This window comes from Scyliorhinus canicula, chromosome 15 (assembly GCF_902713615.1).
Source record: "Scyliorhinus canicula chromosome 15, sScyCan1.1, whole genome shotgun sequence".
In the NCBI taxonomy this organism is placed as follows: Eukaryota; Metazoa; Chordata; class Chondrichthyes; order Carcharhiniformes; family Scyliorhinidae; genus Scyliorhinus; species Scyliorhinus canicula.
Genome location: NC_052160.1, coordinates 27,959,271 through 27,986,508, shown reverse-complemented (window position 1 = coordinate 27,986,508; position 27,238 = coordinate 27,959,271). Strand labels below are relative to the sequence as shown.

The 27,238-nt window shown below is 47.7% G+C and overlaps 1 protein-coding gene across 1 annotated transcript; it reads right to left on the bottom strand.

Moving 5' to 3' along the window:
- Positions 1-496: 496 nt before the first annotated feature.
- Positions 497-27,238, bottom strand: dnaja3a (DnaJ heat shock protein family (Hsp40) member A3a). The gene is given in 13 exon segments (XM_038819246.1): positions 497-865; positions 1,437-1,562; positions 8,830-8,927; positions 11,118-11,233; positions 15,291-15,419; positions 16,172-16,236; positions 16,977-17,124; positions 18,941-18,986; positions 18,988-19,091; positions 20,326-20,523; positions 21,281-21,364; positions 22,156-22,286; positions 27,028-27,238. Coding segments are annotated over 12 exon segments (1,437 nt in total). The 5' UTR covers positions 27,230-27,238; the 3' UTR covers positions 497-865; positions 1,437-1,446.

Here is a 27,238-nt window from a genome sequence, read left to right as displayed (position 1 = left end):
GGTCCAAAGTCAACAGATACTAGTTTGTTGGTTTGGAAAATCTAATTTGCATTTGAATGATATAATACTGTTTCTTCTATCTCCCTTGAGAGCTTGTTTCCTAGGCTGACCATGTGCCTTGAACCCTTTCAGGATTCATGAGGTCAACTTGAAGTCGTCCCTTTCACGATGTCAATTAGTCAGCCATAAGGTAACAGAGACAGTATCAGGTATATCCTACACTGCATCCTGGGGCAACAGCCATTCCTAGTTAATTGGATTTACCCATTAAATATGTTGGCCTATTCTAGGGGCAGTAAACACTGTGCTTGCAAAGAATGTTTCTGGAGTGAAGTGACTGTCTAACCAAATCCTTAACTAAGTCCCATGACTTGCCTGCATCTGCAAGGAAGAGAATTTGGAGTAAAATAGAGAAACACTCCAAGCAGCTAAAGGAACATGCAACCAAACCAATTAAGGAAAGCTAACTTCATAAAGATGCAAACTCCAGGAACCATTTGTGTCACTTCAAGATTTATGACAGGATTTAAATGGAAGAGACATCTCTAATTCCCAACAATTATTTTATGGTGCCCTAAACATTGATCACAGTGCAACAGCTGCAATTAAATACTGTTATCTGTCACTATATTTACATCGCCATTGACATCACTGTACATAAGTAATCAAAACAATAAAATGCAAGGGCTTTCTTATTGAAAATGTGACTCTAGGTTCCTGCTGTTTGGTTTCAAGGGAAGGAAATTCCTTCAGCTGTCCCCTGCCACTCTGACAGTGATGGCACAAAATGTGCACCCTTCACAGCGGTGCACCAGTCCACAATCTGGTCACCCAGGCTGGGCTCAGTTTCCACTCGAGCGCTTTCCTGAAATCAGAATAAAACAAATTAAACTTTTAAAGCACACCGATCAAAGCTGACACTTATGCAGGTAAAGTGAAAGTGAGCACTCATGTCCCAGAACAATGGTTTGTATATGATTGTGTGTAGAGAGAACAAAAAACATCCCACAAAGCCAGGAATGCTGTGAAGTGTTGAAATTTTGAGTGAGGACCCACCCCTGTACGAATGCAATAATGAGTCTCTCAAACTTGGTAAGCCATTTAGCTGCTTGGAAAATCAATGGCAACTGATAAAAAATGATAGTTTGGTCTGTAGACTGATTATCAGACTGCCTGAATCTATTTCACTCAGGAGTCCCAGAGAGAAGTCCACTTTACATCCACGTTGGAGGTTGTACTCATTGCTTACACCAGTTAGTTGACATTTGGAATCTGCCACAGGTCTCATCAGGGTAGTCATTCTCAAACTGGTATGAAGTGCTGTGACTATAATGCACACCTGCTGCAAATGCAACACATCAGCTTTATGTTGGCCAGATGGACACATTGTGCTGTTCAGGTGAAGAAAAAGGGGAAACAAAATGGAGGTTTCCTACCTCTGACATATCAGCTAAACATTCGCTTTAATTTAGTAAAGAATCCCTCCTTGTTTTCCCCTGGATTTTGCTCAGGCGGGTCTGACTCTTTTTCTCCCATCTCAGTGGTCGCCTGGGCTTTAGTGCCTGTAGAGACAAACAGTGAAAGCCCAGGGTCAGAATGTGAGGAGATTGGCCACACCAGCATATGCAATTCAATACAAGCCATTCATGCTTGTTTTCAAGTTTAACAGTTCATAGAAACGTGGTCCTTTGAGCCTGCTTTGCCATTCAACATGATCATGGCTGATCCTCTTCCCAATGCCATATTCCCGCACTCTTCCCTTGATGCCTTGAGTCTAGAAATGTATTTACTTCTTAAATATATTCAGTGACTTGGCCTCCACAGGTTCTCGAGATCTCAGTCCTACATGGCCAAGCCAGTATCGTGAGACTGTGGTCCCTTGTCAAGAGGCACCAGCCAAAGGAAACAACATCCCTGCATCCAGTCTATCCAGCCCTGTATGTTTCAATTAGATTCCCTGTCATTCTCCTAAATTCCAGTGAATACAGGCCCAGTCAACCCAATCGCTCCTCATATGACAATCCTGCCATCCCATGAATCAGTCTGATAAACCTTTGCTGCACTCACTCTATGGCAAGTATATCCTTTCTTGGACATGGGAGACCAAAACTGTACACAACAATCCTCCAGGTGTGGTGTCACCAAGGACCTGTACAGCTGCAGTAAGATATCCTTGCTCTTCTAATCAATCAAGTCCACTTGCAATGAAGGCCAACGTATCATTTGTCTTCCTAACTGCTTGCTGTACTTGCATGCTTGCTTTCAGTGACAATAAATAAGATAAAAGTTATAATTAAAAGTGTTCTTTTGGAATGCACACAGCATTTATAACACAACAAGAATTAGTGGCATAAATGAGAAATGGTTTGATCTAATATCCATTATAGTGATGTGGGGGCGTGGATTTTTCTCAGGAGAGGTTGAGAACCAAATATCCTAGGGTATTATATCATAGAATTGACAGTGCAGAAGGAGACCATTCGGCCCATCGAGTCTGCACCCTCTCCAAGCCTACACCTCCACCCTATCCCCAGAACCCAGTTACTCCACCTAACACGAAGGGCAATCTTGGAAGGACAATTTATCATAGCCAATCCACCTAACCTGCACGTCTTTGGACTTAGATGTTTGGTATTAAATGTTTTGAAAAGTAAGACAATAAAATATGATATATGGACAGCAGTGAGGAAGAGTTGGCTCAGAAGAACAGGTAGTAGAAGCAGTGTGGGTGGACATAAGAAACGAGAGTCAGAAAATGCTGGTGGGGGTAGTTTATCGACCGCCTGCTATTGCTGGACAGTATCAATCACGAAATAAGAGGAACCTTTAACAATAGCAAAGCACCAATTCAGGGAGCTTTAATCCCCATATAGACTGGACAAATCAAATCAAAAGTAGTTTGGTGAACAAGTTCATGGAATGCATTTCAGACAATTTCCTAGAACAATGCGTCAAGTAACTAACTGGGGAAGTGGCTGGTTTAGCTCTCATTTTGTGTCATGAGAAAATGAGAAAGAATTAATTAGTAACCTCATAGCAAGGGATCTTCTGGGGATCAATTATCATATTATGAATTTCACAATGAATTTGAGTGTCATACTTAAATCTAAAAGTAAAGTGTTAAACTTAAATAAAGTCAATTACATAGATATGAAGAGCATTGGCTAAGATGGATTGAACAACTACATTAAAGTGATAATGGTAAATAAGCAATGGTAAATATTCAAAGAAATGTTTTATTATTCTCAATGAATATACATTGAGCCAAAACCCTCAATGGGAAAAGTGATCTATCGGTGGCTAACTAAGGAAGTTAAGGATAGTATTAGTTTAAAAGAGGCTTCGAAAGGGCAGCACAGTGGCACAGTGCTTAGCACTGCTGCCTCAGAGCAGAGAGGTCCCAGTTTTTTTCCCCAGTGTCGATCCCTGCTCTGGCTCACTGTCCATGTGGAGTTTGCTTGAGTTTCGCCCCCACAACCCAAAGATGCGCAGGGTAGGTGGATTGGCCACGCTAAATTGCCACTTAATTGGGAAAAATGAATTGGGGACTCTAAATTAAAAAAAAGCTTTGGAAGTAGAATGAGAATAAAGAAGCCAGATATATAAACGATTGCAAGAGCTTCTACAAGTATGTAAAAATAAGGGCAGCACGGTGGCCTAGTGGTTAGCACAACTGCCTCACGGCGCTGAGGTCCCAGGTTCGATCCCGGCTCTGGGTCACTGTCCGTGTGGAGTTTGCACATTCTCCCCGTGTCTGCATGGGTTTTGCCCCCACAACCGAAAACACAATGTGCAGAGTAGGTGGATTGGCCACGATAAATTGCCCCATAATTGGAAAAAATAATTGGGTAATCTAAATTTAACAAAAAAAAAAGTAGTATGTAAAAATGAAAAGTAGCGAGAGTAGACATGGGTGCTTATGGGCTGAGGCAGGAGACATTAAAATGGGGAATAAGGAATTGTTGAGATATTAAATATTTTGTCTTGTTTTTAGTTAAAGACACAAAAACAATACCATTCAGGATCTTATACACTTCAATCAAGTCACTCCTTACTCTTCTAAACTCTAGTGGAAACAAGCCCAGCTGTTCCAAACTATCTTTGTGCCGTCTGGAAATTTAGCTACTATGCCTTTGCTCCCCTCATCTAAGTCATTGATGTAAATTGTAAAAAGTTGAGGCCCAGCACAGACTGCTGCAGGACATCACTCGTCACAACCTGCCAATCAGAAAAAGGTGCATTTATGCATCCTGTTTTTTGCCAGCCAGCTAATCTTCAATCCAGGCTAATATGTTACCCCCCTATACCGAGAGCTTTTATTTTTGCAATGACCATTGCTGAGGCACCTTATCAAAGGCTTTCTGGAAATCCAAGGACAGTAGGAGGTGGTGAGGTGATGGTGGGAAGGAGAGGGGGTAGAATGGATTAGGATGGAAGAGGAATCCTGTAGGAGCCCCTACTTAAGGGCTTTGGTAGGATAGTGGGGGAGGAGGTTGAGGTGGGCAATGCTTGTGACCGTGTTTGAGGAGTTAGTCATCACTTTAGGGGGGGACGCAAAAAAGGGGGAAAATTTGTACGAACTGTATGGTTGTGTGTTGGGAAGTTTGTTTCCCGAACTGTTTCTGTATTGTAACTTTTCATATACGTTTGAAATAAAATGCATTTTAAAAAAAGTAATATTTTGGACAGTTTGGAGTAGTCAAGAAATGTCTTTGTTCATTTGATAAAGAGACTGGATTTCATAGAGGATTCTGTTGGGCTGGCTTCAATACAAAAGGCTACAGAAGGCATTGCAGAAGGAACCACATCTCAAAGGTGCAAAGCTTTGTGTCAGAAAAACAGAAAATTGCTTCAACGGCACAGACCAAATAAAGTCACCAAATCAACAAGTTGACATTGAACATGGGTGCAGTTTAGCTGTTTTTTCCTAATTAAATTAAAGATGGTAATTTAAACACTTGGGGTGGCACGGTGGCAAGTACTGTTGCCTGACAGTGCCAGGGACCGGTTTCGATTCTGGCCTTGGGTGACTGGAGTTTGCACATTCTTCCAGTTTCTGCATTGGTTTCCTCTTGGTGCTCCGGTTTCCTCCCAATGTCCAAAGATGTGCAGGTTAGGTGGATTGGCCATGATCAATGCAAAGGTTATGGGGACAGAGCGGGGAAGTGAGTCTAAATAGTGCTCTTTCAGAGGGTTGGTGCAGACTTGATGAGCTGAATGGCCTCCCTTCTGCACTGTGGGGATTCTATGGATATGGTTAGATTAAATAAATGATCAAGAAAGTGTAAAATGTGGGAAATGTGAAGTTATTCATTTTGATAAGAATAGAGAAACAGGGCAAATGGTGAGAACAATTAGATTATGTGGAGATGCCGGGGTTGGACTGGGGTGGGCACAGCAAGAAGTCTTACAATACCAGGTTAAAATCCAAAAGGTTTGTTTTGAATCATTAGCTTTCGGAGCACAGCTCCTTCATCAGGTGAATGAAGAGGTGGGTTCCACAAACTCATGTATAGACAAAGTCAATGATGCAAGATGATATTTCGAATGCGAGTCTTTGCAGGTAATTAAGTCTTTCAGGTCCAGACGGTGCGACTGGAGAGGTATAATCACAGGTTAAAGAGGTGTGAATTTTCTCAAGTCAGGACAGTTGGTAGGATTTTGCAAGCCCAATCCAGATTGGGGGGGGGTGAATGTAATAAGACATGAATCCCGGTTGAGGCCGTACTCGAGAACACCATCCACCAGGTACACGGTACATACTCTTGCGACTCAGCCAACGTTGTTTACCTCATACGCTGCAGGAAAGGATGCCCCGAGGCATGGCACATTGGCAAGACCATGCAGACGCTGCAACAACGGATTAATGGACATCACGCGACAATCGCCAGGCAGGAATGTTTCCTTCCAGTCAGGGAACACTTCAGCAGTCAAGAGCATTCAGCCTCTGATCTTCGGGTAAGCGTTCTCCAAGTCGGCCTTCAGGACGCGCGACAATGCAGAATCGCCGAGCAAAAACTGATAGCCAAGTTCTGCACACAGGAGTACGGCCTCAACCGGGACATTGGATTCAGGTCTCATTACATTCACCCCCCAACCATCTGGCCTGGGCTTGCAAAATCCAACCAACTGTCCTGGCTGGAGACAACCTGTGATTATCCCTCTCTCCAGTCGCATTGTCTGAACCTGTAAAGATTTAATTACCTGCAAAGACTTGCATTCAAAGTATCATCTTGCATCACTGACTCTATCTATATAGGAGTTTGTGGAACCCACCTCTTCATTCACCCGATGAAGGAGCTGTGCTCCAAAAGCTAGTGATTCCAAACAAACCTGTTGGACTTTAACCTGGTGTTGTTAGACTTCTTACTGAAACTATTAGATGTTGCTGTTCAGAGGGATTTGGGTGTTCTTGTGCACAAAGCATACAGGTAAATTAATTAGGAAGACAAACGGCATGTCAACATTCATTGCAAGGGGTTTGGAGTACAAGAGTAAGGAAATCTTACTGCAATTGTACAGGGCTTTGGTGAGCCCACATCAAGAGTAGTGTGTACAGTTCTGGACTCCTTGCCCAAGGTGTATACTTGCCTTAGAAGGGTGCAACAAATGTTCACTAATCAATTCCTGGAATTAAGGAGTTGTTCTATGAGGAGGGACTGAGTGGAATGGGTCAGTATCCTATGATGTTTTGAAGATTGAGGGGCAATATCATTGTTTAAAAGAGTTTGAGGGGAGATGTTAGAGGTTGTTTACTCTGGCTGAAGAGTATTGAAATAGGATGAACAGTCATTTAATAATAATAATCGCTTATTGGCACACGTAGGCTTCAATTAAGTTACTGTGACAAGTCCCTAGTCGGCACATTCCGGCATCTGTTCGGGGAGGCTGGAACGGGAATTGAAATCGCGCTGCTGGTCTTGTTCTGCATTACAAGCTAGCTGTCTTAGCCCACTGTGCTAAACCAGCCCCTTAGAACTGAGAGAACCCTTTCATTTCAAAGGGTTCGAAATCCTTGGAATTCTTTATCACAGAGAACTGTGGATCCTTAGAATTAAATATATTAGAACATAGAACATAGAACAGTACAGCACAGAACAGGCCCTTCGGCCCTCGATGTTGTGCCGAGCAATGATCACCCTACTCAAACCCACGTATCCACCCAATACCCGTAACCCAACAACCCCCCCCTTAACCTTACTTTTAGGACACTACGGGCAATTTAGCATGGCCAATCCACCTAACCCGCACATCTTTGGACTGTGGGAGGAAACCGGAGCACCCGGCGGAAACCCACGCACACACGGGGAGGACGTGCAGACTCCGCACAGACAGTGACCCAGCCGGGAGCCAAACCTGGGACCCTGGAGCTGTGAAGCATATGTGTGAGATTGATAGATTCTTGAAATCTAGGGAATCTGGTAGGAAAGTGGAGCTGGGGATGAAGATCAGATGGCAAAGCAGATGAGTGGATGTATGGCTTACTGTTCCTATTTTTTATGCAGTTTCGAGGGCACACAGGCAAGTGAATAAAGCAGTGCTCATCACATCCCGTCATTCTGATGCATTTACAATACGGCTCCGCTCATTTCTGCTAAAGCCATCAGATCTAATAACTTGGGTGTATAGTTTGCTGATTTTCCTTCCTCCACCTCCATTCCCCTCTTCGCCAGGTGCGTGGAACTGAGATACAAATCAGTCACAATCTAATTAAATGGCAGGACAGGCTCCAGGGACTGAATGGTTTCTCTCTGCCACTACATTCTAACAGACATCAGCCAAGGTCCTACTGGTGAGGGGGTAGATGGAGCACTTGTGGTTTCTCACACTCTCTCCTCTTTTGGGGAGCACTGCATTTTCCTCTGGCATCTTTCCTAGTGCACAGCACAGCTTCCATTACACAGAAGGGTCCAGAGTACTCACTGTGAAATCCTCATCATGACTTCAAACCTACCCGTGCAGCAGACTATAAAAGATTAAACAAATTCTGATCTGAAGGCAAGCTTTAAAGGAAAGCAATTAAAGGACAAAGCTGACCAGAATGAGAAATAAAAGCCAGGAAAGAGAAACAAGATAGACTATCACTAAAACGTTCCTGAAGTTCACCCATATAATTCTTCTGGGGTTAATGCTGTTCTTGATCACTGTTATCATGCTATGTTCTGCTGGATTGCTGTGTCCAAATTGGTGGCAGCATTTCCTACATTACAACAGTGACTACACTTCAAAACGTGTTTTGTTGGTTGTACAACACTTTGGGAAATTTCTTTCACATAATGCTACAAAACTATTCATGTAACCCTGATAGAAAATCCATCTCATTAACCCAGTGAGGGATCACAGTAGAGTGCGTGCTGAGACCTGCTCTCAGTTCCTCTCGATTCCACTAAAACTCCATCTGACTCCCTGTGAGGTTACACAGTCACAAATCGCCTGACCTGATGCAGTTGGTCAACTGTGTGTATACCGTGGCGGCACGGTAGCAGTGGTTAGCACTTTTGCTTCATACTGCCAGGGAACCAGGTTCGATTCCCGGCTGTCTGTGCGGAGTCTGCATGTTCTCCGTGGGTTTTCTCTGGGCGCTCCGGTTTCCTCCCACAAGTCCTGAAAGACGTGCTTGTTAGGTGAATTGGACATTCTAAATTCTCCCTCAGTGTACCTGAACAGGCGCCGGAGTGTGGGGACTAGGGGATTGTCACAGTAACTTCATTGCAAGGTTAATGTAAGCTTACTTGTGACACTAATAAAGATTATTAATCATTCATGGCACTTAATCAATAAAAACGTATTGGCATGCCTGTCAATAAAACCCATTAACCCATTTCTCACCTGTCGTCGTAGTAACAACTCCATTCACTGTGCCTTCTACGTCACTCTCCTCTTCTGCATAAGCCAGTATTAGGGAATTCTGTCGGGCTGACAACCTCCTGCCAAAGCGAGAATCAGGAGTAACGATTAGCATTCACAGCTGAGAAGCAGATCGATTGCTAGGGAAATGGTTCTCTTTACAACCTCTCTAATTGCAAGCAATATGTTGGAGCCAAAGAAATCACATACACCAACAATTTGGGATAGAAACACAACCTGTTTTACAACACAAAGATACCAATCACCACCTAATGTGATTTTTGTCATTCAAGTGCGCCCAACTGCCAGATTTAATCTAAGGAATCATCCTGCTAGGTCTTGGATAATCACCCATGACCACTCCCTACCCTGCCTAGAAAGAGCAGGGGCCTGTACCTTAAACCGCAGCTTCTGAATTCTACACTTATAAAATGGAAAGGAATGGAACATTGGAACCATCTTAACTATCAGTATAAAAAGTGGTTGTAGGGATGGTTAAGAGGAACTTTTAGTACCGCCAACTGCCAATACTTTAGTCACTTCCAGGGCGGCATGTGGCGCAGCAGTTAGCACTGGCACTACGGCGCTGAGGACCCGGGTTCGAATCCCGGCCCTGGGTCACTGCCCGTGTGGATTTTGCACATTCTCCCCATGTCTGCGTGGGTTTCGCCCCCACAGCCCGAAAGATGTGCTGGTTTGGTGGATTGGTCATGCTAAATTACCCCTTAATTGGGAAAATAAAAGGGCAGCACGGTGGCCTAGTGGTTAGCACAACCGCCTCGCGGCGCTGAGGTCCCAGGTTCGATCCCGGCTCTGGGTCACTGTCCGTGTGGAGTTTGCACGTTCTCCCCGTGTCTGCGTGGGTTTCGCCCCCACAACCCAAAAATGTGCAGAGTAGGTGGATTTGCCATGCTAAATTGCCCCTTAATTGGAAAAATTAATTGGCTAATCTAAATTTATAAAAAAAAAACGAAAAAAAAATTTAAAAATTGGGAAAATAAATAATTGGGTACTCAAAATTTCGGGAAAAACAATTCAGTCACTTGAAAATTTAAATTAACCAACAAGTTGTATTAAACAATGTGAATAATAGCAAAGTGCTGAAAACTTCAAAAGGGACAGAGTTTGAATTACAAAATTAAGAGAGAGATATTTAGGTGGTGATTGGTCTCTGTTGTGGAAATGTTACGTTTCTCTCCCAAATTGTTACTTTAAGTGATTCCATTTACTCCGGCAGGTTGCTTGTAATTAGAGTTTGTACAATGAAGGTTCCTTTTGGAGCCATTTCCCTGGGGAAAGGACAGATCGCCCACTCATTCTTGAGCCCATATTTTAATGGGATGATAACCAGGCAAGTTGTGAGATAGTGGGTGATCTGTTCCACTCGTTAAATTAGACACTGTATTGCAGCCAAAGGTGGTGCACAGAGTGCATCTAACCATAACTTGAATGAGCAGCTTCTTCTCAGAGGTGGAGGACAAATGTGCACTGTGCCAGGGAGGCTTGGCCAACCACGCCCACATGTTCTGGGCTTGCCCCAGGCTCATCGGTTTTTCAACGTCCTTCTTCGAGGCCCTGGTCAGAGTTGTGGGAGTGGTGGTCTTCGGGGTAAACAAAAAGGAACGGGAGGTACAAGCAGGAAGGACAAAGCTGCAAGGGACTGGTCCGATGGCAAGCTAAGGCCAAATCTAAATTGTATATAAATGCCTGTATAAATATGCGTCTTGGCCATATAGGGGAATGTACGGGCTGCACGGTGGCGGAGTGGGTTAGCTCTGTTGCCTCATGGCGCTGAGGTCCCAGGTTCGATCCCGGCTCTGGGTCACTGTCCGTGTGGAGTTTGCACGTTCTCCCCGTGTTTGCGTGGTTTTGCCTCCACAACCCAAAGATGTGCAGGGTAGGTGGATTGGCCACGATAAATTGCCCCTTAATTGGAAAAAATGAATTGGGCAGTCGAAATTTAAAAAAAAATATATATAGGGGAATGTTATTGAGGGGGCGGATTACGGCCACTATTGTTATGAAGATGCTCGCTCGTAAACATACGTGTTGGTGTTTGCACTTTGTTTTCTGATAAATATATAATTTGTTGGATGTAAAATATGAAATCTCAATAAAAAACATTTCCAAAAACAAATTACACACTGTATCATGGTGAAGGTATAAGTTACTCTCCTCCCAGGTAGAAAAGTGCATGATAAAGGTCAGTCGGATTAGACTCCCAGATGATTGTGGCTGCATACTCAGCATGAAGCTGACGCATTACTCACTTTGGGATCTTCACCTTGATGTGGATGTAATGATCACCATATCCATAACTGTTGACTTTTGGGATACCTTTACCGGCAAGTCGAATCCTCTGATCAACCTGAATCCCAGCCGGAATCTGCAGATAAACGGAACAGAAATGGTTAACGGCAGCAAAAGACCTATGTTCCTAAATTGTCACTACTGAGATCAGAAATTCCCAGTGCAAACTGGGCGATGGGAAAGGAGATTCATCAGTCACCAAAAGAAATAAAAAATTTGAGGGATAAAGCTAAAGCCAGTCTCCTGTGAATGGTTCCAGTACAGGTGCCTGTTTAACTACCGACCAGCAGGTGCTGCCATCACCAGGATAGTCGATGTCACAACGCAGATGGTTAGGCCAATGAGATAGCCCCATCACCCACAGGCAGACTGACCAGACAGCCCCATCACGACAGGCAGACTGACCAGACAGCCCCATCACCGACAGGCAGACTGACCAGACAGCCCCATCACCCACAGGCAGACTGACCAGACAGCCCCATCACCCACAGGCAGACTGACCAGACAGCCCCATCACCCACAGGCAGACTGACCAGACAGCCCCATCACCCACAGGCAGACTGACCAGACAGCCCCATCACCCACAGGCAGACTGACCAGACAGCCCCATCACCCACAGGCAGACTGACCAGACAGCCCCATCACCCACAGGCAGACTGACCAGACAGCCCCATCACCGACGGGCAGATTGACCAGATAGCCCCATCACCGACGGGCAGATTGACCAGATAGCCCCATCACCGACAGGCAGACTGACCAGACAGCCCCATCACCGACGGGCAGATTACCAGACAGCCCCATCACCGACGGGCAGATTGACCAGACAGCCCCATCATCGATGGGCAGACTGACCAGATAGCCCCATCACCCACAGGCAGACTGACCAGACAGCCCCATCACCCACAGGCAGATTGACCAGATAGCCCCATCATCGATGGGCAGACTGACCAGATAGCCCCATCATCGATGGGCAGACTGACCAGATAGCCCCATCACCGACGGGCAGATTGGCCAGACAGCCCCATCACCGACGGGCAGATTGGCCAGACAGCCCCATCACTGACGGGCAGATTGGTCAGACAGCCCCATCACCGACGGGAAGATTGACCAGACAGCCCCATCACCGACAGGCAGACTGACCAGACAGCCCCATCACCCACAGGCAGACTGACCAGACAGCCCCATCACCGACAGGCAGACTGACCAGACAGCCCCATCACCGACGGGCAGATTGACCAGATAGCCCCATCATCGATGGGCAGACTGACCAGATAGCCCCATCACCGACGGGCAGATTGGCCAGACAGCCCCATCACTGACGGGCAGATTGGTCAGACAGCCCCATCACCGACGGGAAGATTGACCAGACAGCCCCATCACCGACAGGCAGACTGACCAGACAACCCCATCACCGACAGGCAGACTGACCAGACAGCCCCATCACCGACGGGCAGATTGGCCAGACAGCCCCATCACCGACGGGCAGGCTGACCAGACAGCCACATCACCGACGAGCAGATTGGCTACAGTATCCTAGCACCGACTAATTTGAAATATATTCAGTCGGAGACACAAACACGTCCTCTGAACTGGCCTGGAGTCTGCGTTAATTAAAGATTAAACTCCAAGGTACTGCTGCAAGCAATACTGGGAGGAAAAATAATCATGGGAGTAGTGGAAAACATCTTCATTTTCTTTGAACATTTTCTTTCATAGTTGGAGAAATGTTACATAAGAACATAAGAACTAGGAGCAGGAGTAGGCCATCTGGCCCCTCGAGCCTGCTCCGCCATTCAATTAGATCATGGCTGATCTTTTGTGGACTCAGCTCCACTTTCCGGCCCGAACACCTTTATTCTTCAAAAAACTATCTATCTTTACCTTAAAAACATGTAATGAAGGAGCCTCAACTGCTTCACTGGGCAAGGAATTCCATAGATTCACAACCCTTTGGGTGAAGAAGTTCCTCCTAAACTCAGTTCTAAATCTACTTCCCCTTATTTGAGGCTATGCCCCTAGTTCTGCTGTCACCCGCCAGTGGAAACAACCTGCCCGCATCTATCCTATCTATTCCCTTCATAATTTTAAATGTTTCTATAAGATCCCCCCTCATCCTTCTAAATTCCAACGAGTACAGTCCCAGTCTACTCAACCTCTCCTCATAATCCAACCCCTTCAGCTCTGGGATTAACCTAGTGAATCTCCTCTGCACACCCTCCAGCGCCAGTACGTCCTTTCTCAAGTAAGGAGACCAAAACTGAACACAATACTCCAGGTGTGGCCGCACTAACACCTTATACAATTGCAACATAACCTCCCTAGTCTTAAACTCCATCCCTCTAGCAATGAAGGACAAAATTCCATTTGCCTTCTTAATCACCTGTTGCACTTGTAAACCAACCTTCTGTGACTCATGCACTAGCACACCCAAGTCTCTCTGAACAGCGGCATGCTTTAATATTTTATCGTTTAAATAATAATCCCGTTTGCTGTTATTCCTACCAAAATGGATAACCTCACATTTGTCAACATTGTATTCCATCTGCCAGACCCGAGCCCAAACACTTAACCTATCCAAATCCCTCTGCAGACTTCCAGTATCCTCTGCACTTTTCGCTTTACCACTCATCTTAGTGTCATCTGCAAACTTGGACACATTGCCCTTGGTCCCCAACTCCAAATCATCAATGTAAATTGTGAACAATTGTGGGCCCAACACGGATCCCTGAGGGACACCACTAGCCACTGACTGCCAACCAGAGAAACACCCATTTATCCCAACTCTTTGCTTTCTATTAATTAACCAATCCTCTATCCATGCTACTACTTTACCCTTAATGCCATGCATCTTTATCTTATGCAGCAACCTTTTGTGTGGCACCTTGTCAAAGGCTTTCTGGAAATCCAGATATACCACATCCATCGGCTCCCCGTTATCTACTGCACTGGTAATGTCCTCAAAAAATTCCACTAAATTAGTTAGGCATGACCTGCCTTTTACGAACCCATGCTGTGTCTGCCCAATAGGACAATTTCTATCCAGATGCCTCGCAATTTCTTCCTTGATGATAGATTCCAGCATCTTCCCTATTACTGAAGTTAAACTCACTGGCCTATAATTTCCTGCTTTCTGCCTACCTCCTTTTTTAAACAGTGGCGTCACGTTTGCTAATTTCCAATCCACCGGGACCACCCCAGAGTCTAGTGAATTTCGGTAAATTATCACTAGTGCATCTGCAATTTCCCTAGCCATCTCTTTTAGCACTCTGGGATGCATTCCATCAGGGCCAGGAGACTTGTCTACCTTTAGCCCCATTAGCTTTCCCATCACTCCCTCCTTAGTGATAACAATCCTCTCAAGGTCCTCACCTGTCATAGCCTCATTTCTATCAGTCGCTGGCATGTTATTTGTGTCTTCCACTGTGAAGACCGACCCAAAAAACCTGTTCAGTTCCTCAGCCATTTCCTCATTTCCCATTATTAAAACTCCCTTCTCATCCTCTAACGGACCGATATTTACCTTAGCCACTCTTTTTTGTCTTATATATTTGTAAAAACTTTTACTGTCTGTTTTTATATTCTGAGCAAGTTTACTCTCATACTCTATCTTACTCTTCTTTATAGCTTTTTTAGTAGCTTTCTGTTGCCCCCTAAAGATTTCCCAGTCCTCTAATCTCCCAGCAATCTTTGCCACTTTATATGCTTTTTCCTTCAATTTGATACTCTCCCTTATTTCCTTAGATATCCACGGTCGATTTTCCCTCTTTCTTCCGTCCTTCCTTTTTGTTGGTATAAACCTTTGCTGAGCACTGTGAAAAATCGCTTGGAAGGTTCTCCACTGTTCCTCAACTGTTCCACCATAAAGTCTTAGCTCCCAGTCTACCTTAGCTAGTTCTTCTCTCATCCCCTTGTAATCTCCTTTGTTTAAACACAAAACACTAGTATTTGATTTTACTTTCTCACCCTCCATCTGTATTTTAAATTCCACCATATTGTGATCGCTCCTTCCGAGAGGATTTTACAGATGGGTAAAAGCTGTTGACCGTGGGATGGGATGGTGAGAGGTTATTAAACCACATCCACATTAATGGTTGTGGTTGCATTGCTGCTGGTAGTAGCCCAGTGACACTTACTGTGATATTGATGGTTTCGTGCAGTCCCGGAGCCCTTGCGGTGCCTCCCAGAATTGCCTGGGCTATGGATATGTACAAGTCAGAGTGAATGTCAGCACCCTCCCTTCGAAAGGTTGAACTCCTTTGGACCTAAGCAATTAAAAAAAAAATGTTTTCACGCAAAACTGAAACAGCCAGAATCCAAACTGCCAGTTCCAATCTCTTCCTCCTGTCCACCCCTGCCAAACTGCATCCCCATCTTGTGTGACAACATAAGCAGCAGTGCCAATTACATTTCAGGCCAGTCTGTTTAATGGAACTGGTAAGAACATTATGCACTTCACCCTCCCCACCCAAAGAAATTAGATGTGTCCACATCCCACTTTGCACCTCATACTTCTGAATATATGTTACCAATGGAGGAATTTGTTTTCTCTTTTAAATTTAAAGTACTCCATTTTTTTTCCAATTAAGGGGCAATTTAGCGTACCCAATTCACCTACCCTGCACATCTTTGGGTTGTGGGGGTGAGACCCACGCAGACACAGGGAAAATGTGCAAACTCCACACAGACAGTGACCCAGGGCCGGGATTTAACCCGGGTCCTCGGTGTCATGAGGCAGCAGTGCTAAACACTGCACCACTGTGCCGCCCTAGCAATAGAGAAATTTAACCATTTGTCACTTTCTCCAGATTTGGAAGAATGGCTGGAGCTGGTGATGAAGTAATTCTTCTCCACACCTCATAACATTGAGCCAGAAACAAAGATCAAATCTTTCATTAAATTCTGTTTTAATAGCTGAACTTTAATAAAAGCTACCAAGTCAGTCTACTAATTACATTTTCCAATTGCCCAAGACAAGTAATATTTATCCTCAATATGCCTGGTTCTTGTGCCTCACCCTGAAGGTGATGAAGATCTCCTTGCGTCCCACTGGCATCCGTACAGTCTGTCCATCCTCTATACCTGTAACACAAGCGCATACTGAATCAGGCAAAGCATAGGCAGCTAAACTCTCTCCAAACTATAACTGAGGGCAAATTGATTGTGATAAAACTCCACAGACCTAAAAGGCCCGGCTTCAACTCCTGGTCTGTGATGAGGCACAAGTGACTTTACTGTGGCTCAGAATCAGCTAATTAACTAGCAGCTCTTCCTGGAAGTGCTTGCCCACTGATGGCAAATGAAAGCAGAATCTAGTTCAGCTGTAACACGTTCATCATGGAACAGCCTGAGCAAGGCAACATAATGAGGAACAGAAAGAAGCCATTCAGCCCCTCAGATCTGCTCCACCATTCAATCAGATCACGACTGATCAAAACCTCGACTCCATTTACCCACCGTTGCTCATGTCCTTTGATATCCTCACCCAGCGAGAAATTTCAGGAAGGTTACTGGTAAAAAAGGAATCAAGGATCAAGTACATCAGCAGCTTCAGGTGCTGAGCGGAGTCAATCAGAAATCACTCAATGGATGGGAAATGGCCAAAACCAGTTTAATAATGGAGCGCACAGATCCCATTCTATTGATTGCAAATATTCTCTACAGCTAATGCACACTGACATTCTGTTGTTGGTAGCCTGGAGTTTGGATATGCAGCTGTCTTTACTCCCGGAGTAGAAGAGAAGCAATTGCATGTCACACCTTTACCAAACTGTCATCTTTTCTTCCCCAAAGCAGGAATGTTTCTGGTGACCAGTCCTTACCAGCTGGTACTGGCACCATCACGGTCCTCTTCTGTTTGCTCTGCCCGCTCCCTCGGCACACAATACAGGGTGTTGTCATCACAGATCCCCGTCCACTACATCGCCGACATGTGGAGCGCATTACGAACGGACCAGTGTTCAAAGTTTCCTGGAAGAAAGGAAACACAGGGCAACGTGTTGGTGACCACAGCTGTGCTGCGAGAATTAAAGCCAAAATCAAGCTAGTTTCTCCTCTTGGGGCTATTCAATAACTGGTTCACAGCCAGTAGCTATTCCCCAGGCTGGTGCAGTTATTCTTTTTATTTAAATAAATTTAGAGCACCCAATTATTTTTTCCCAATTAAGGGGCAATTTAGTGTGGCCAATCCACCTACCCTGCACACCTTTGGGTTGTGGAGGTGAGTCCCATGCAGACATGGGGAGAATGTGCAAACTCCACACAGACAGTGACATGGGGCCAGGATCGAACCCGGGTCCTCGCCGCCGTGAGGTAGCAGTGCTAACCACTGTGCCACCCCTAGTGCAGTTATTCAACTCAGAAGTTGGAAAACCTGGAGGAGCCAAGGTTCAGAAAGATTAGAATAATTGCCTGCCAGTATCTTTGGAGTCAAGGGCCAATAGCATTGGGCATAGAAAGATTGAATATAGGAACAAGAGGGAACCATTTCAGCCTCTCATTCATGTTGGCTCCACCATCCCATTGGATATAGGTTGATCTGCGTCTTAATTTAATTTACTCGCCTCTGCTTCATATCCCTGACCCAACAAAATCATAATTCCCAGGTCTTGAAATCTCCAATTGATCCCAGCATCCACACCCTTTTGGAAGGAGAAAGTTCTAGGTTTCCACTATGTGTGCAGATGAAGTGTATGTTAACCTCGCTCCTAAACTGCCTAGCTCTGACAAGATTATTCCCCCCTTGTTCTGGACTACCCCAGCAGAGAAAATAGATCCATTGTATCTAGTCTATGAATTCATAACATTTTAAAAACATTGAAACAGTTCATTATTTAAACCTTGAAACTCAGTGGAATGCAGGCAGGTTTGTGCAACCTGTTCATGTAACTTTCTAGGTCCTGATATCCTGATAGGAATCTTAGGTTCACAATTTGTCTAGCAGGAAAATCCCCTGATCTGTGGACACTTTTCAGGGGTGGGTTTGAGAAATGTCTTTCACCTTGTAGCCATAAAAGCACACACGAGAAAACCCTTTACTCCAGAGACAAATGTAACTATTGTTACAATACCCTGTACCCCAGATTTTGTACTTGATGCATTTATATATTTATACAGAACAAATCAAATGCATTTGGTGGCCCCTAGAGCTGAACTCCAGCAAAAGACAAAGCCTTTAAGAGACAGAGGGAATAAAAACCAGCAATAAAATGCAGAGAATGATACAGTACAGACGGATGCCCTTCGGCCCATGGTAACTGTGCCAGCTATTTTGTATCTGTGTAATTAGTCCTGTGGTGAATGTAACATGATAATTCACACTATGTCTTTGTAAGCGCAGTAGCGTTATCCGACCACTAGGGGGAGTAGCTCTGGGAATGCTCAGGAGCTTGTACAGGGCTCCATCCTTGGCTCCGCCCACGACGCCTCCCCCTAGTGCTGCTGTATAAATACCCTTGTCCAGAGTCAGCCTGCAGTTCACTGAGAGTTCATCAACGGGTAACAGGCTGGCTCTGTAGTAAGTCGATTAAAGCCTAGATTCATATCGGAAACACGTGTCTGGTGAATTGATGGTTCCATCAAGTCCTATTCCCCTTGTGTGTTTTCCAGACCCCTAAACATTTTTTTCCTTTCATGCAACTTATCAAAGTAGAATTGATCCAAACAAACCTGACAGAACTAAAAATATTTAACAGCTCCAGACTTCAATTAGAAAGAGGCAGCACAGGCACGATGGTTTATTGTGCTGTATCATCCTGTGGTTCTATGACCGAGTTTCCATACTCACCATGCCAGTTCCATTGCAGTAATGGCAGTGCTGGACTTTAGTTCCTGTTCATTTCCTTGCCGTCGCATCTTTGGCATGTGTCCTCCAGATTCACCGTAATCTCCTTGTTGACACCCTTTGCAGCCTGTGTGAAGGTCAGCTCCATGATGTACTGTAGTGGAATGGTAGATATTACATACCATGGCTCAGTCTACTGAGAAATACCAAGCAACATCACTGCGTAAAGCCAATACACAAACATTCCTGAGCTTGACTCTTTAAAGCATCTAAATTTCTTCCAATCTCCTGCCTGAACCCAAATTTGTCATTGCCATGAAACAGAAAATGTCTCTATGTTTGGCTTTGGTTCAATAGCTGTCTCTTTAATGAAAAAAATGAAATGAAAATCGCTTATTGTCACGAGTAGGCTTCAATGAAGTTACTGTGAAAAGCCCCTAGTCACCACAATCCGGCGCCTGTCCGGGGAGGCTGGCACGGGAATCGAACCGTGCTGCTGGCCTGCTTGGTCTGCTTTAAAAGCCAGCGATTTAGCCCAGTGAGCTAAATCAGCCCCTGTGAGCTAAACCAGCCCCTGTAAATCCAGTCATAATAATTGAGTGGAGGCCAATGTACAAGAGGAAGAATAGTCGGGGGAAGGTAGCGGGAGGGGCTACAGGTTCGGTACGGGGGTTCGATGGCTAGCTAAGGCCCAAAACCAAACTAAATAAACATGTTGGGGGGGGGGGGGGGGGCGGGCGCAGTTACTACTACGAAGATGCTTACCTGTAAATATGTATGTTAATTTTTGCGTGTTTGTTTGTTGTTTTTTTTTTTTTTTTTTTTTTTGTTCTTTTTCTCTCCTAACAATTTGTAATTTGTTCAATATAAAATATGAAAACTGAATAAAAACATTTATAAAAAAAAAATAATAATAATTGAGTGGTTTAAGAGCCGGAATCTTGAACCAAACTTTATTTTCAAATTAAGGGGCAATTTAGCGTGGCCAATTCACCTACCCGGCACATCTTTTTGGGTTGTGGGGGTGAGACCCATGCAGACGTGGGAAGAATGTGCAAACTCCACACGGACAGTGACCCAGGGCCGAGATCGAACCCGGAACCTCGGCGCTAGTGAACTAGTGAGGCTACAGGGCTAACCCACTGCCCCACCGTGCAGCCCAGTCTTATTATGTTCTTAAGTGAAGTAGAGTGACTCACTCCTCCTGGGACTCCACTCCTGCATGAGGTCTGTTCCTGATTCTGGATTTAACCTGCAGGTTCTACATGTGTAACCACAAATCTTTTCTTTCATGGGAGAAAGTTTCAGCACTGAGGCGAATGGTGAGGAGAGCGAGGAATTGTTCTTCCTGTAAGAGTAGCAAATCACTGAATGGTTAGATCACTCACCTCCTGCTGTTGGTCAAAGATAGTGTTAAAATCTCTGAATCCAGACCCAGTAAACTCCCCAAAGATGCGTTTGAAGAGCTCCTCTGGGTCCACTGAAGGGCCCGACTGCCAGTATTGATGGCTCTTCGAGGCTCCTGCATCAAACCCTGCTGTTCCGTACGTGTCATACTGTTTCCTCTTCACTTCATCACTCAGCACCTGCAACCCACAATGAACATTAATCAGAGCCACAAAACCCATTACCAGAATAGTTAACAAGCTAACTCAAGGAGAGTGACCCTCAAGAATCCTGTACTGTTACTGGAGATCAGACACAAGGATTGCCTATTACACATAATTTTCACTCTTCCCACATCAGTTTTAACACACCCACTCCACTGAAATCCTTCAGGCAGGATGATGGAAAAACAGTGACATTGTCTAACTGGCGCATGGATAGAAGACTTTCCTCTCCCTTTTCTCACAATAATAAATGTTATTATTGTCACAAGTAGGCTTACATTAACGCTGCAATGAAGTTACTGTGAAAATTCCCTCGCCGCCACATTCCGGGTTTATGGTGGGAGAATTCAGAATGTCCAATTCACATATCAAGCACGTCTTTCGGGATATGTGGGAGGAAACCGGAGCACCCAGAGAAAACCCACACAGATACGGGGAGAACGTGCAGACTCCGCAGACAGTGACCCAAGCCGGGAATCAAACCTGGGACCCTGGCATTGTGAAGCAACAGTGCTAACCACTGTGCTCCATGCCACCCCAACCCCAACAGCTCACAGGCACCCACAACCCCTCTCTTTCCCCATACCTCCACAAACAGGGATGTTCTGACTGTGCTGACACCTTCATTTCACCCACCCAGCCCCCCAACAGGATCAGCCACCAAGGAGCCCGGAAACATTCCCCTTTGCACCAGAGAGATTGATTTATTGGTGTTCGGGGCTGTCATCAATACCTCATAAGCTTCTGCCACCTGGGAAAATTTCTCCTTTGCCTTTGGATCATCCTTGTTTGTGTCTGGGTGGTATTTCTTCGCAAGCTGTATATGCAAGAGCACAAAGTTTGATTGATAATTACAAGCATCCACAACAAGCCCAGTCTCTCCCCTACAGGGCTTCACTGGGTCAAATTGTACACTGATTCAAATGTGTTTGCAGTTTATTCCTTTGTAATTTTTTTCTTTCAATTCTCCAGGATACATCAGGCCGCAACTGCTGCAGACTTGTCACAGTAGCGGCAGGTTTGCATTTTTTCTTATAAATTTAGAGTACCCAATTATTTTTTTCCAATTAAGAAACAATTTAGCGTGGCCAATCCACCTACACTGCACATTTTTGGGTTGTGGGGGCGAAACCCACACAAACACGGGGAGAATGTGCAAACTCCACAGAGACAGTGACCCAGAGCCGGGATCGAACCTGGGACCTCGGCGCCGTGAGGCAGCAGGGCTAACCCACTGCGCCACCATGCTGCCCAACGGTAGGTTTCCATGATGCTCTCCACAGTGGAACAACCCAATTCTTTATTCACATTTATTAATCAAAAGTGGCCACTTCGAATTCCTGATCCAATCAAACTGTGGACTGGCAAAATTAGCTTCTCCACAAAAGGAGAGAAGGGAAAGGATCGGAAAAAATTAAATTTACCAATCGAGTTTTCATCACACAGCTTATTTGATGGCCAGAATGTTAAACTTGAAAAGATTATGCTGGCTGATTGTTTGGTATAACTAAAAAGGTAACACATTTGTTATTCTCACTGGCTGCCTGATCAAATAAAGTAATTGAAATTAACTTTCAGTCTGGTTTAAATGGGCCATTCTTCTCATACCTGGTAATAGGCCTTCTTTATCTCCCTCTGCGTCGAGTTCCGTGGGACTCCCAGCACCTCGTAATAATTACTCTTGGCTAAACTAGAAGACGAATGAAATGCAGCAACACTCAGAGGATGTGGTGCAGAGCCTTGGGCAGATGGGGAAAAACAACAATTAGGAAAAGTGCCCAGAAGCTCCTGCAATAAATTATAATACAAACCATTTCACTTCCCTGCATCAAGCAACGACCCTCACACCCGCTCTGACTAGCAGAAGTTACATTAAATCGTCAATACTCCAGGGCGAGTACCAGAATACTAGCGTTGTTCGGTTTAATCATTTCCTTACCATACCTCCAACATGCTCTGTGAGTAATTTCTGGCAGTGCTGATCCTGCCTAGTCCATGGGGTTGGGGAAGCACAGATCAATCACAGCTTGGGAAGAGGCAGGGGGAAGGGATGACCGAACATTGACTGACTGGGGAGCTGGCCATGCAAAGCCAAGGAAGGGGAGGGGACACTGACCATTTGCAGTGTGGGAAGGTCTGGGAAGGGGCACAGACTGTGCCCAGCCTTAGAAGGGGGGAACGGGGCACTGGGTCAAGGAATGGGAACATTGACCTGACCAAATCTGGGAATAGGAGATCACTGACCTTGCTTGGCCCGGGAACTCTTTTCCTCAAAAGTAGGTGGAAGTAAGTATTTGAATATTTTTAATGCAAAGATAGATAGTTTCTTGATAAGCAAGGGGTGAAAGGCTATCAGAGGTTAACAAGAATGTGGAGTTGAGGTTATGTTTGGATCAGCCATGCTTGCATTGAATGAGAGACCAGGCTCGAAGGGCCGAGGAGCCTATTCCTGCTGCCAGTTCATTCGGGAAGGTGGGGTGGACATTGACCGTGTTGTGCCTGTGCCTCATCAGCCAAGAAGGGAGCGGGCACTGACTGTGCCCCATCTAGAAAGGGGGATGGGCACTGATTGTGCCTTGTCTGCCAACAAGGAGGCAGGCACCAACCAAGCCCTATCTGCCAGCAGGGTGGCAGACACTGACCGTGTCCCGTCTGGTAACAGGGGAGGCAGGTGGGCATTGACCACACCCTGCCTGGCAACAAGGGGGCCACTGACCATGCCCCACCTGACAAGAGGAACACTGACCGTGCCCCGTCTGACAAGGGGAACACTGACCGCTCCCTGCATGGCAACAAGGGGACCACTGACCGTGCCCCACCTGACAAGGGGAACACTGACCGTGCCCCGTCTGACAAGGGGAACACTGACCGCTCCCTGCATGGCAACAAGGGGACCACTGACCGTGCCCCACCTGACAAGGGGAACACTGACCGTGTCCTGTCTGGCAACAGGGGCAAGAACTGACCATGCCCAGTCTGGGAAGGGGACAGGCACAGACCATGCCCAGTCTGGGAAAGGGGCAGGCAGAGACCATGCCCAGTCTGGGAAACGGGCAGGCACAGACCATGCCCAGTCTGGGAAAGGGGCAGGCACAGACCATGCCCAGTCTGGGAAAGGGGCAGGCACAGACCATGCCCAGTCTGGGAAAGGGGCAGGCACAGACCATGACCAGTCTGGGAAAGGGGCAGGCACAGACCATGCCCAGTCTGGGAAAGGGGCTGGCACAGACCATGACCAGTCTGGGAAGGTAGCAGGCACAGACCATGCCCAGTCTGGGAAGGTAGCAGGCACAGACCTTGCCCAGTCTGGGAAGGGGGCAGGCACAGACCATGCCCAGTCTGGGTAGGGGGCAGGCACAGACCATGCCCAGTCTGGGAAGGGGGCAGGCAGAGACCATGCCCAGTCTGGAAGGGGGCAGGCACAGACCATGCCCAGTCTGGGAAGGGGGCAGGCACAGACCATGCCCAGTCTGGGAAGGGGCAGGCACAGACCATGCCCAGTCTGGGAAGGGGGCAGGCACAGACCATGCCCAGTCTGGGAAGGGGGCAGGCACAGACCATGTCCAGTCTGGGAAGGGGCGGCACAGACCATGCCCATTGGGAAGGGGCTGGCACAGACCATGCCCAGTCTGGGAAAGGGGCTGGCACAGACCATGCCCAGTCTGGGAAGGGGGCAGGCACAGACCATGCCCAGTCTGGGAAGGGGGCAGGCACAGACCATGTCCAGTCTGGGAAAGGGGCAGGCACAGACCATGTTCAGTCTGGGAAAGGGGCTGGCACAGGCCATGCCCAGTCTGGGAAAGGGGCTGGCACAGACCATGCCCAGTCTGGGAAAGGGGCTGGCACAGACCATGCCCAGTCTGGGAAAGGGGCTGGCACAGACCATGCCCAGTCTGGGAAGGTAGCAGGCACAGACCATGCCCAGTCTGGGAAGGTGGCAGGCACAGACCTTGCCCAGTCTGGGAAGGGGGCAGGCACAGACCATGCCCAGTCTGGGAAAGGGGCTGGCACAGACCATGCAAAGTCTGGGAAAGGGGGCAAGCACAGACCATGTCCAGTCTGGGAAGGTGGTATGCACTGACCATGCCCAGTCTGGGAAAGGGTGGGCACTGACCATGCCCAGTCTGGGAAAGGTCAGACCATGCCCAGTCTGGGAAAGGTCAGACCATGCCCAGTCTGGGAAAGGTCAGACCATGCCCAGTCTGGGAAAGGTCAGACCATGCCCAGTCTGGGAAAGGGCAGACCATGCCCAGTCTGGGAAAGGGCAGACCATGCCCAGTCTGGGAAAGGGCAGACCATGCCCAGTCTGGGAAAGGGCAGACCATGCCCAGTCTGGGAAAGGGCAGACCATGCCCAGTCTGGGAAAGGGCAGACCATGCCCAGTCTGGGAAAGGGCAGACCATGCCCAGTCTGGGAAAGGGCAGACCATGCCCAGTCTGGGAAAGGGCAGACCATGCCCAGTCTGGGAAAGGGCAGACCATGCCCAGTCTGGGAAAGGGCAGACCATGCTCAGTCTGGGAAAGGGCAGACCATGCCCAGTCTGGGAAAGGGCAGACCATGCCCAGTCTGGGAAAGGGTGGGCACTGACCATGCCCAGTCTGGGAAAGGGTGGGCACTGACCAGTCTGGGAAAGGGTGGGCACTGACCATGCCCAGACTGGGATGGTCGGGCACAGACCATGCCCAGACTGAGAAGGGGCAGGCATAGACCATGCCTAGTCTGGGAAGGGGGCAGGCATAGACCATGCCCAGTCTGGGAAGGGGGCAGGCATAGACCATGCCCAGTCTGGGAAGGGGGCAGGCATTGACCATGCCCAGTCTGGGAAAGGGGCTGGCACAGACCATGCCCAGTCTGGGAAAGGGGCTGGTACAGACCATGCCCAGTCTGGGAAAGGGGCTGGTACAGACCATGCCCAGTCTGGGAAAGGGGCTGGTACAGACCATGCCCAGTCTGGGAAGGGGGCAGGCACAGACCATGCCCAGTCTGGGAAGGGGGCAGGCACAGACCATGCCCAGTCTGGGAAGGGGGCAGGCACAGACCATGCCCAGTCTGGGAAGGGGGCAGGCACAGACCATGCCCAGTCTGGGAAGGGGGCAGGCACAGACCATGCCCAGTCTGGGAAGGGGGCAGGCACAGACCATGCCCAGTCTGGGAAGGGGGCAGGCACAGACCATGCCCAGTCTGGGAAAGGGGCTGGCACAGACCATGCAAAGTCTGGGAAAGGGGGCAAGCACAGACCATGTCCAGTCTGGGAAGGTGGTATGCACTGACCATGCCCAGTCTGGGAAAGGGTGGGCACTGACCATGCCCAGTCTGGGAAAGGTCAGACCATGCCCAGTCTGGGAAAGGTCAGACCATGCCCAGTCTGGGAAAGGGCAGACCATGCCCAGTCTGGGAAAGGGCAGACCATGCCCAGTCTGGGAAAGGGCAGACCATGCCCAGTCTGGAAAAGGGCAGACCATGCCCAGTCTGGGAAAGGGCAGACCATGCCCAGTCTGGGAAAGGGCAGACCATGCCCAGTCTGGGAAAGGGCAGACCATGCTCAGTCTGGGAAAGGGCAGACCATGCCCAGTCTGGGAAAGGGCAGACCATGCCCAGTCTGGGAAAGGGTGGGCACTGACCATGCCCAGTCTGGGAAAGGGTGGGCACTGACCAGTCTGGGAAAGGGGCTGGTACAGACCATGCCCAGTCTGGGAAAGGGGCTGGTACAGACCATGCCCAGTCTGGGAAAGGGGCTGGTACAGACCATGCCCAGTCTGGGAAAGGGGCTGGCACAGACCATGCCCAGAGTGGGAAAGGGGGCAAGCACAGACCATGTTCAGTCTGGGAAGGTGGTATGCACTGACCATGCCCAGTCTGGGAAAGGGTGGGCACTGACCATGCCCAGTCTGGGAAAGGGTGGGCACTGACCATGCCCAGTCTGGGAAAGGTCAGACCATGCCTAGTCTGGGAAAGGGCAGACCATGCCCAGTCTGGGAAGGGCAGACCATGCCCAGTCTGGGAAAGGGCAGACCATGCCCAGTCTGGGAAAGGGCAGACCATGCCCAGTCTGGGAAAGGGTGGGCACTGACCATGCCCAGTCTGGGAAAGGGTGGGCACTGACCATGCCCAGTCTGGGAAAGGGTGGGCACTGACCAGTCTGGGAAAGGGTGGGCACTGACCATGCCCAGACTGGGATGGTCGGGCACAGACCATGCCCAGACTGAGAAGGGGCAGGCATAGACCATGCCTAGTCTGGGAAGTGGGCAGGCATAGACCATGCCCAGTCTGGGAAGGGGGCGGGCATAGACCATGCCCAGGCTGGGGTAGGGGACACTGACCGTGCCCATACTGGGGTAGGGGACACTGACCGTGCCCAGCCTAGTAGAGTTGTGAGCTTTGACCGTGCCCGGCATGAGGGTACGAAGTTCTGAGCCGAGCTGCTGAGGGCGTCCAATAGTTACCAGGCCAATCTCCCTCCCGCCGGGCCCATTCCCTTACCGGGCAGCCGCAGTCTGAGACCTCGGCCCAGACCACCGGCCGGCAACAGTCCAGAGCCCTTCCCAAAGACGGTACATAGGCCTCGGCTGCCAAGTATCCGCACTGTCCCGGCCCAGGCTGCGGCTGTCGGGCTCCAGGTCACCGACACCAGGCGCGAGCAACACCGACCAGCCGCCATCTTAGCGCATGCGCAGACAGACATCCCTTCCGT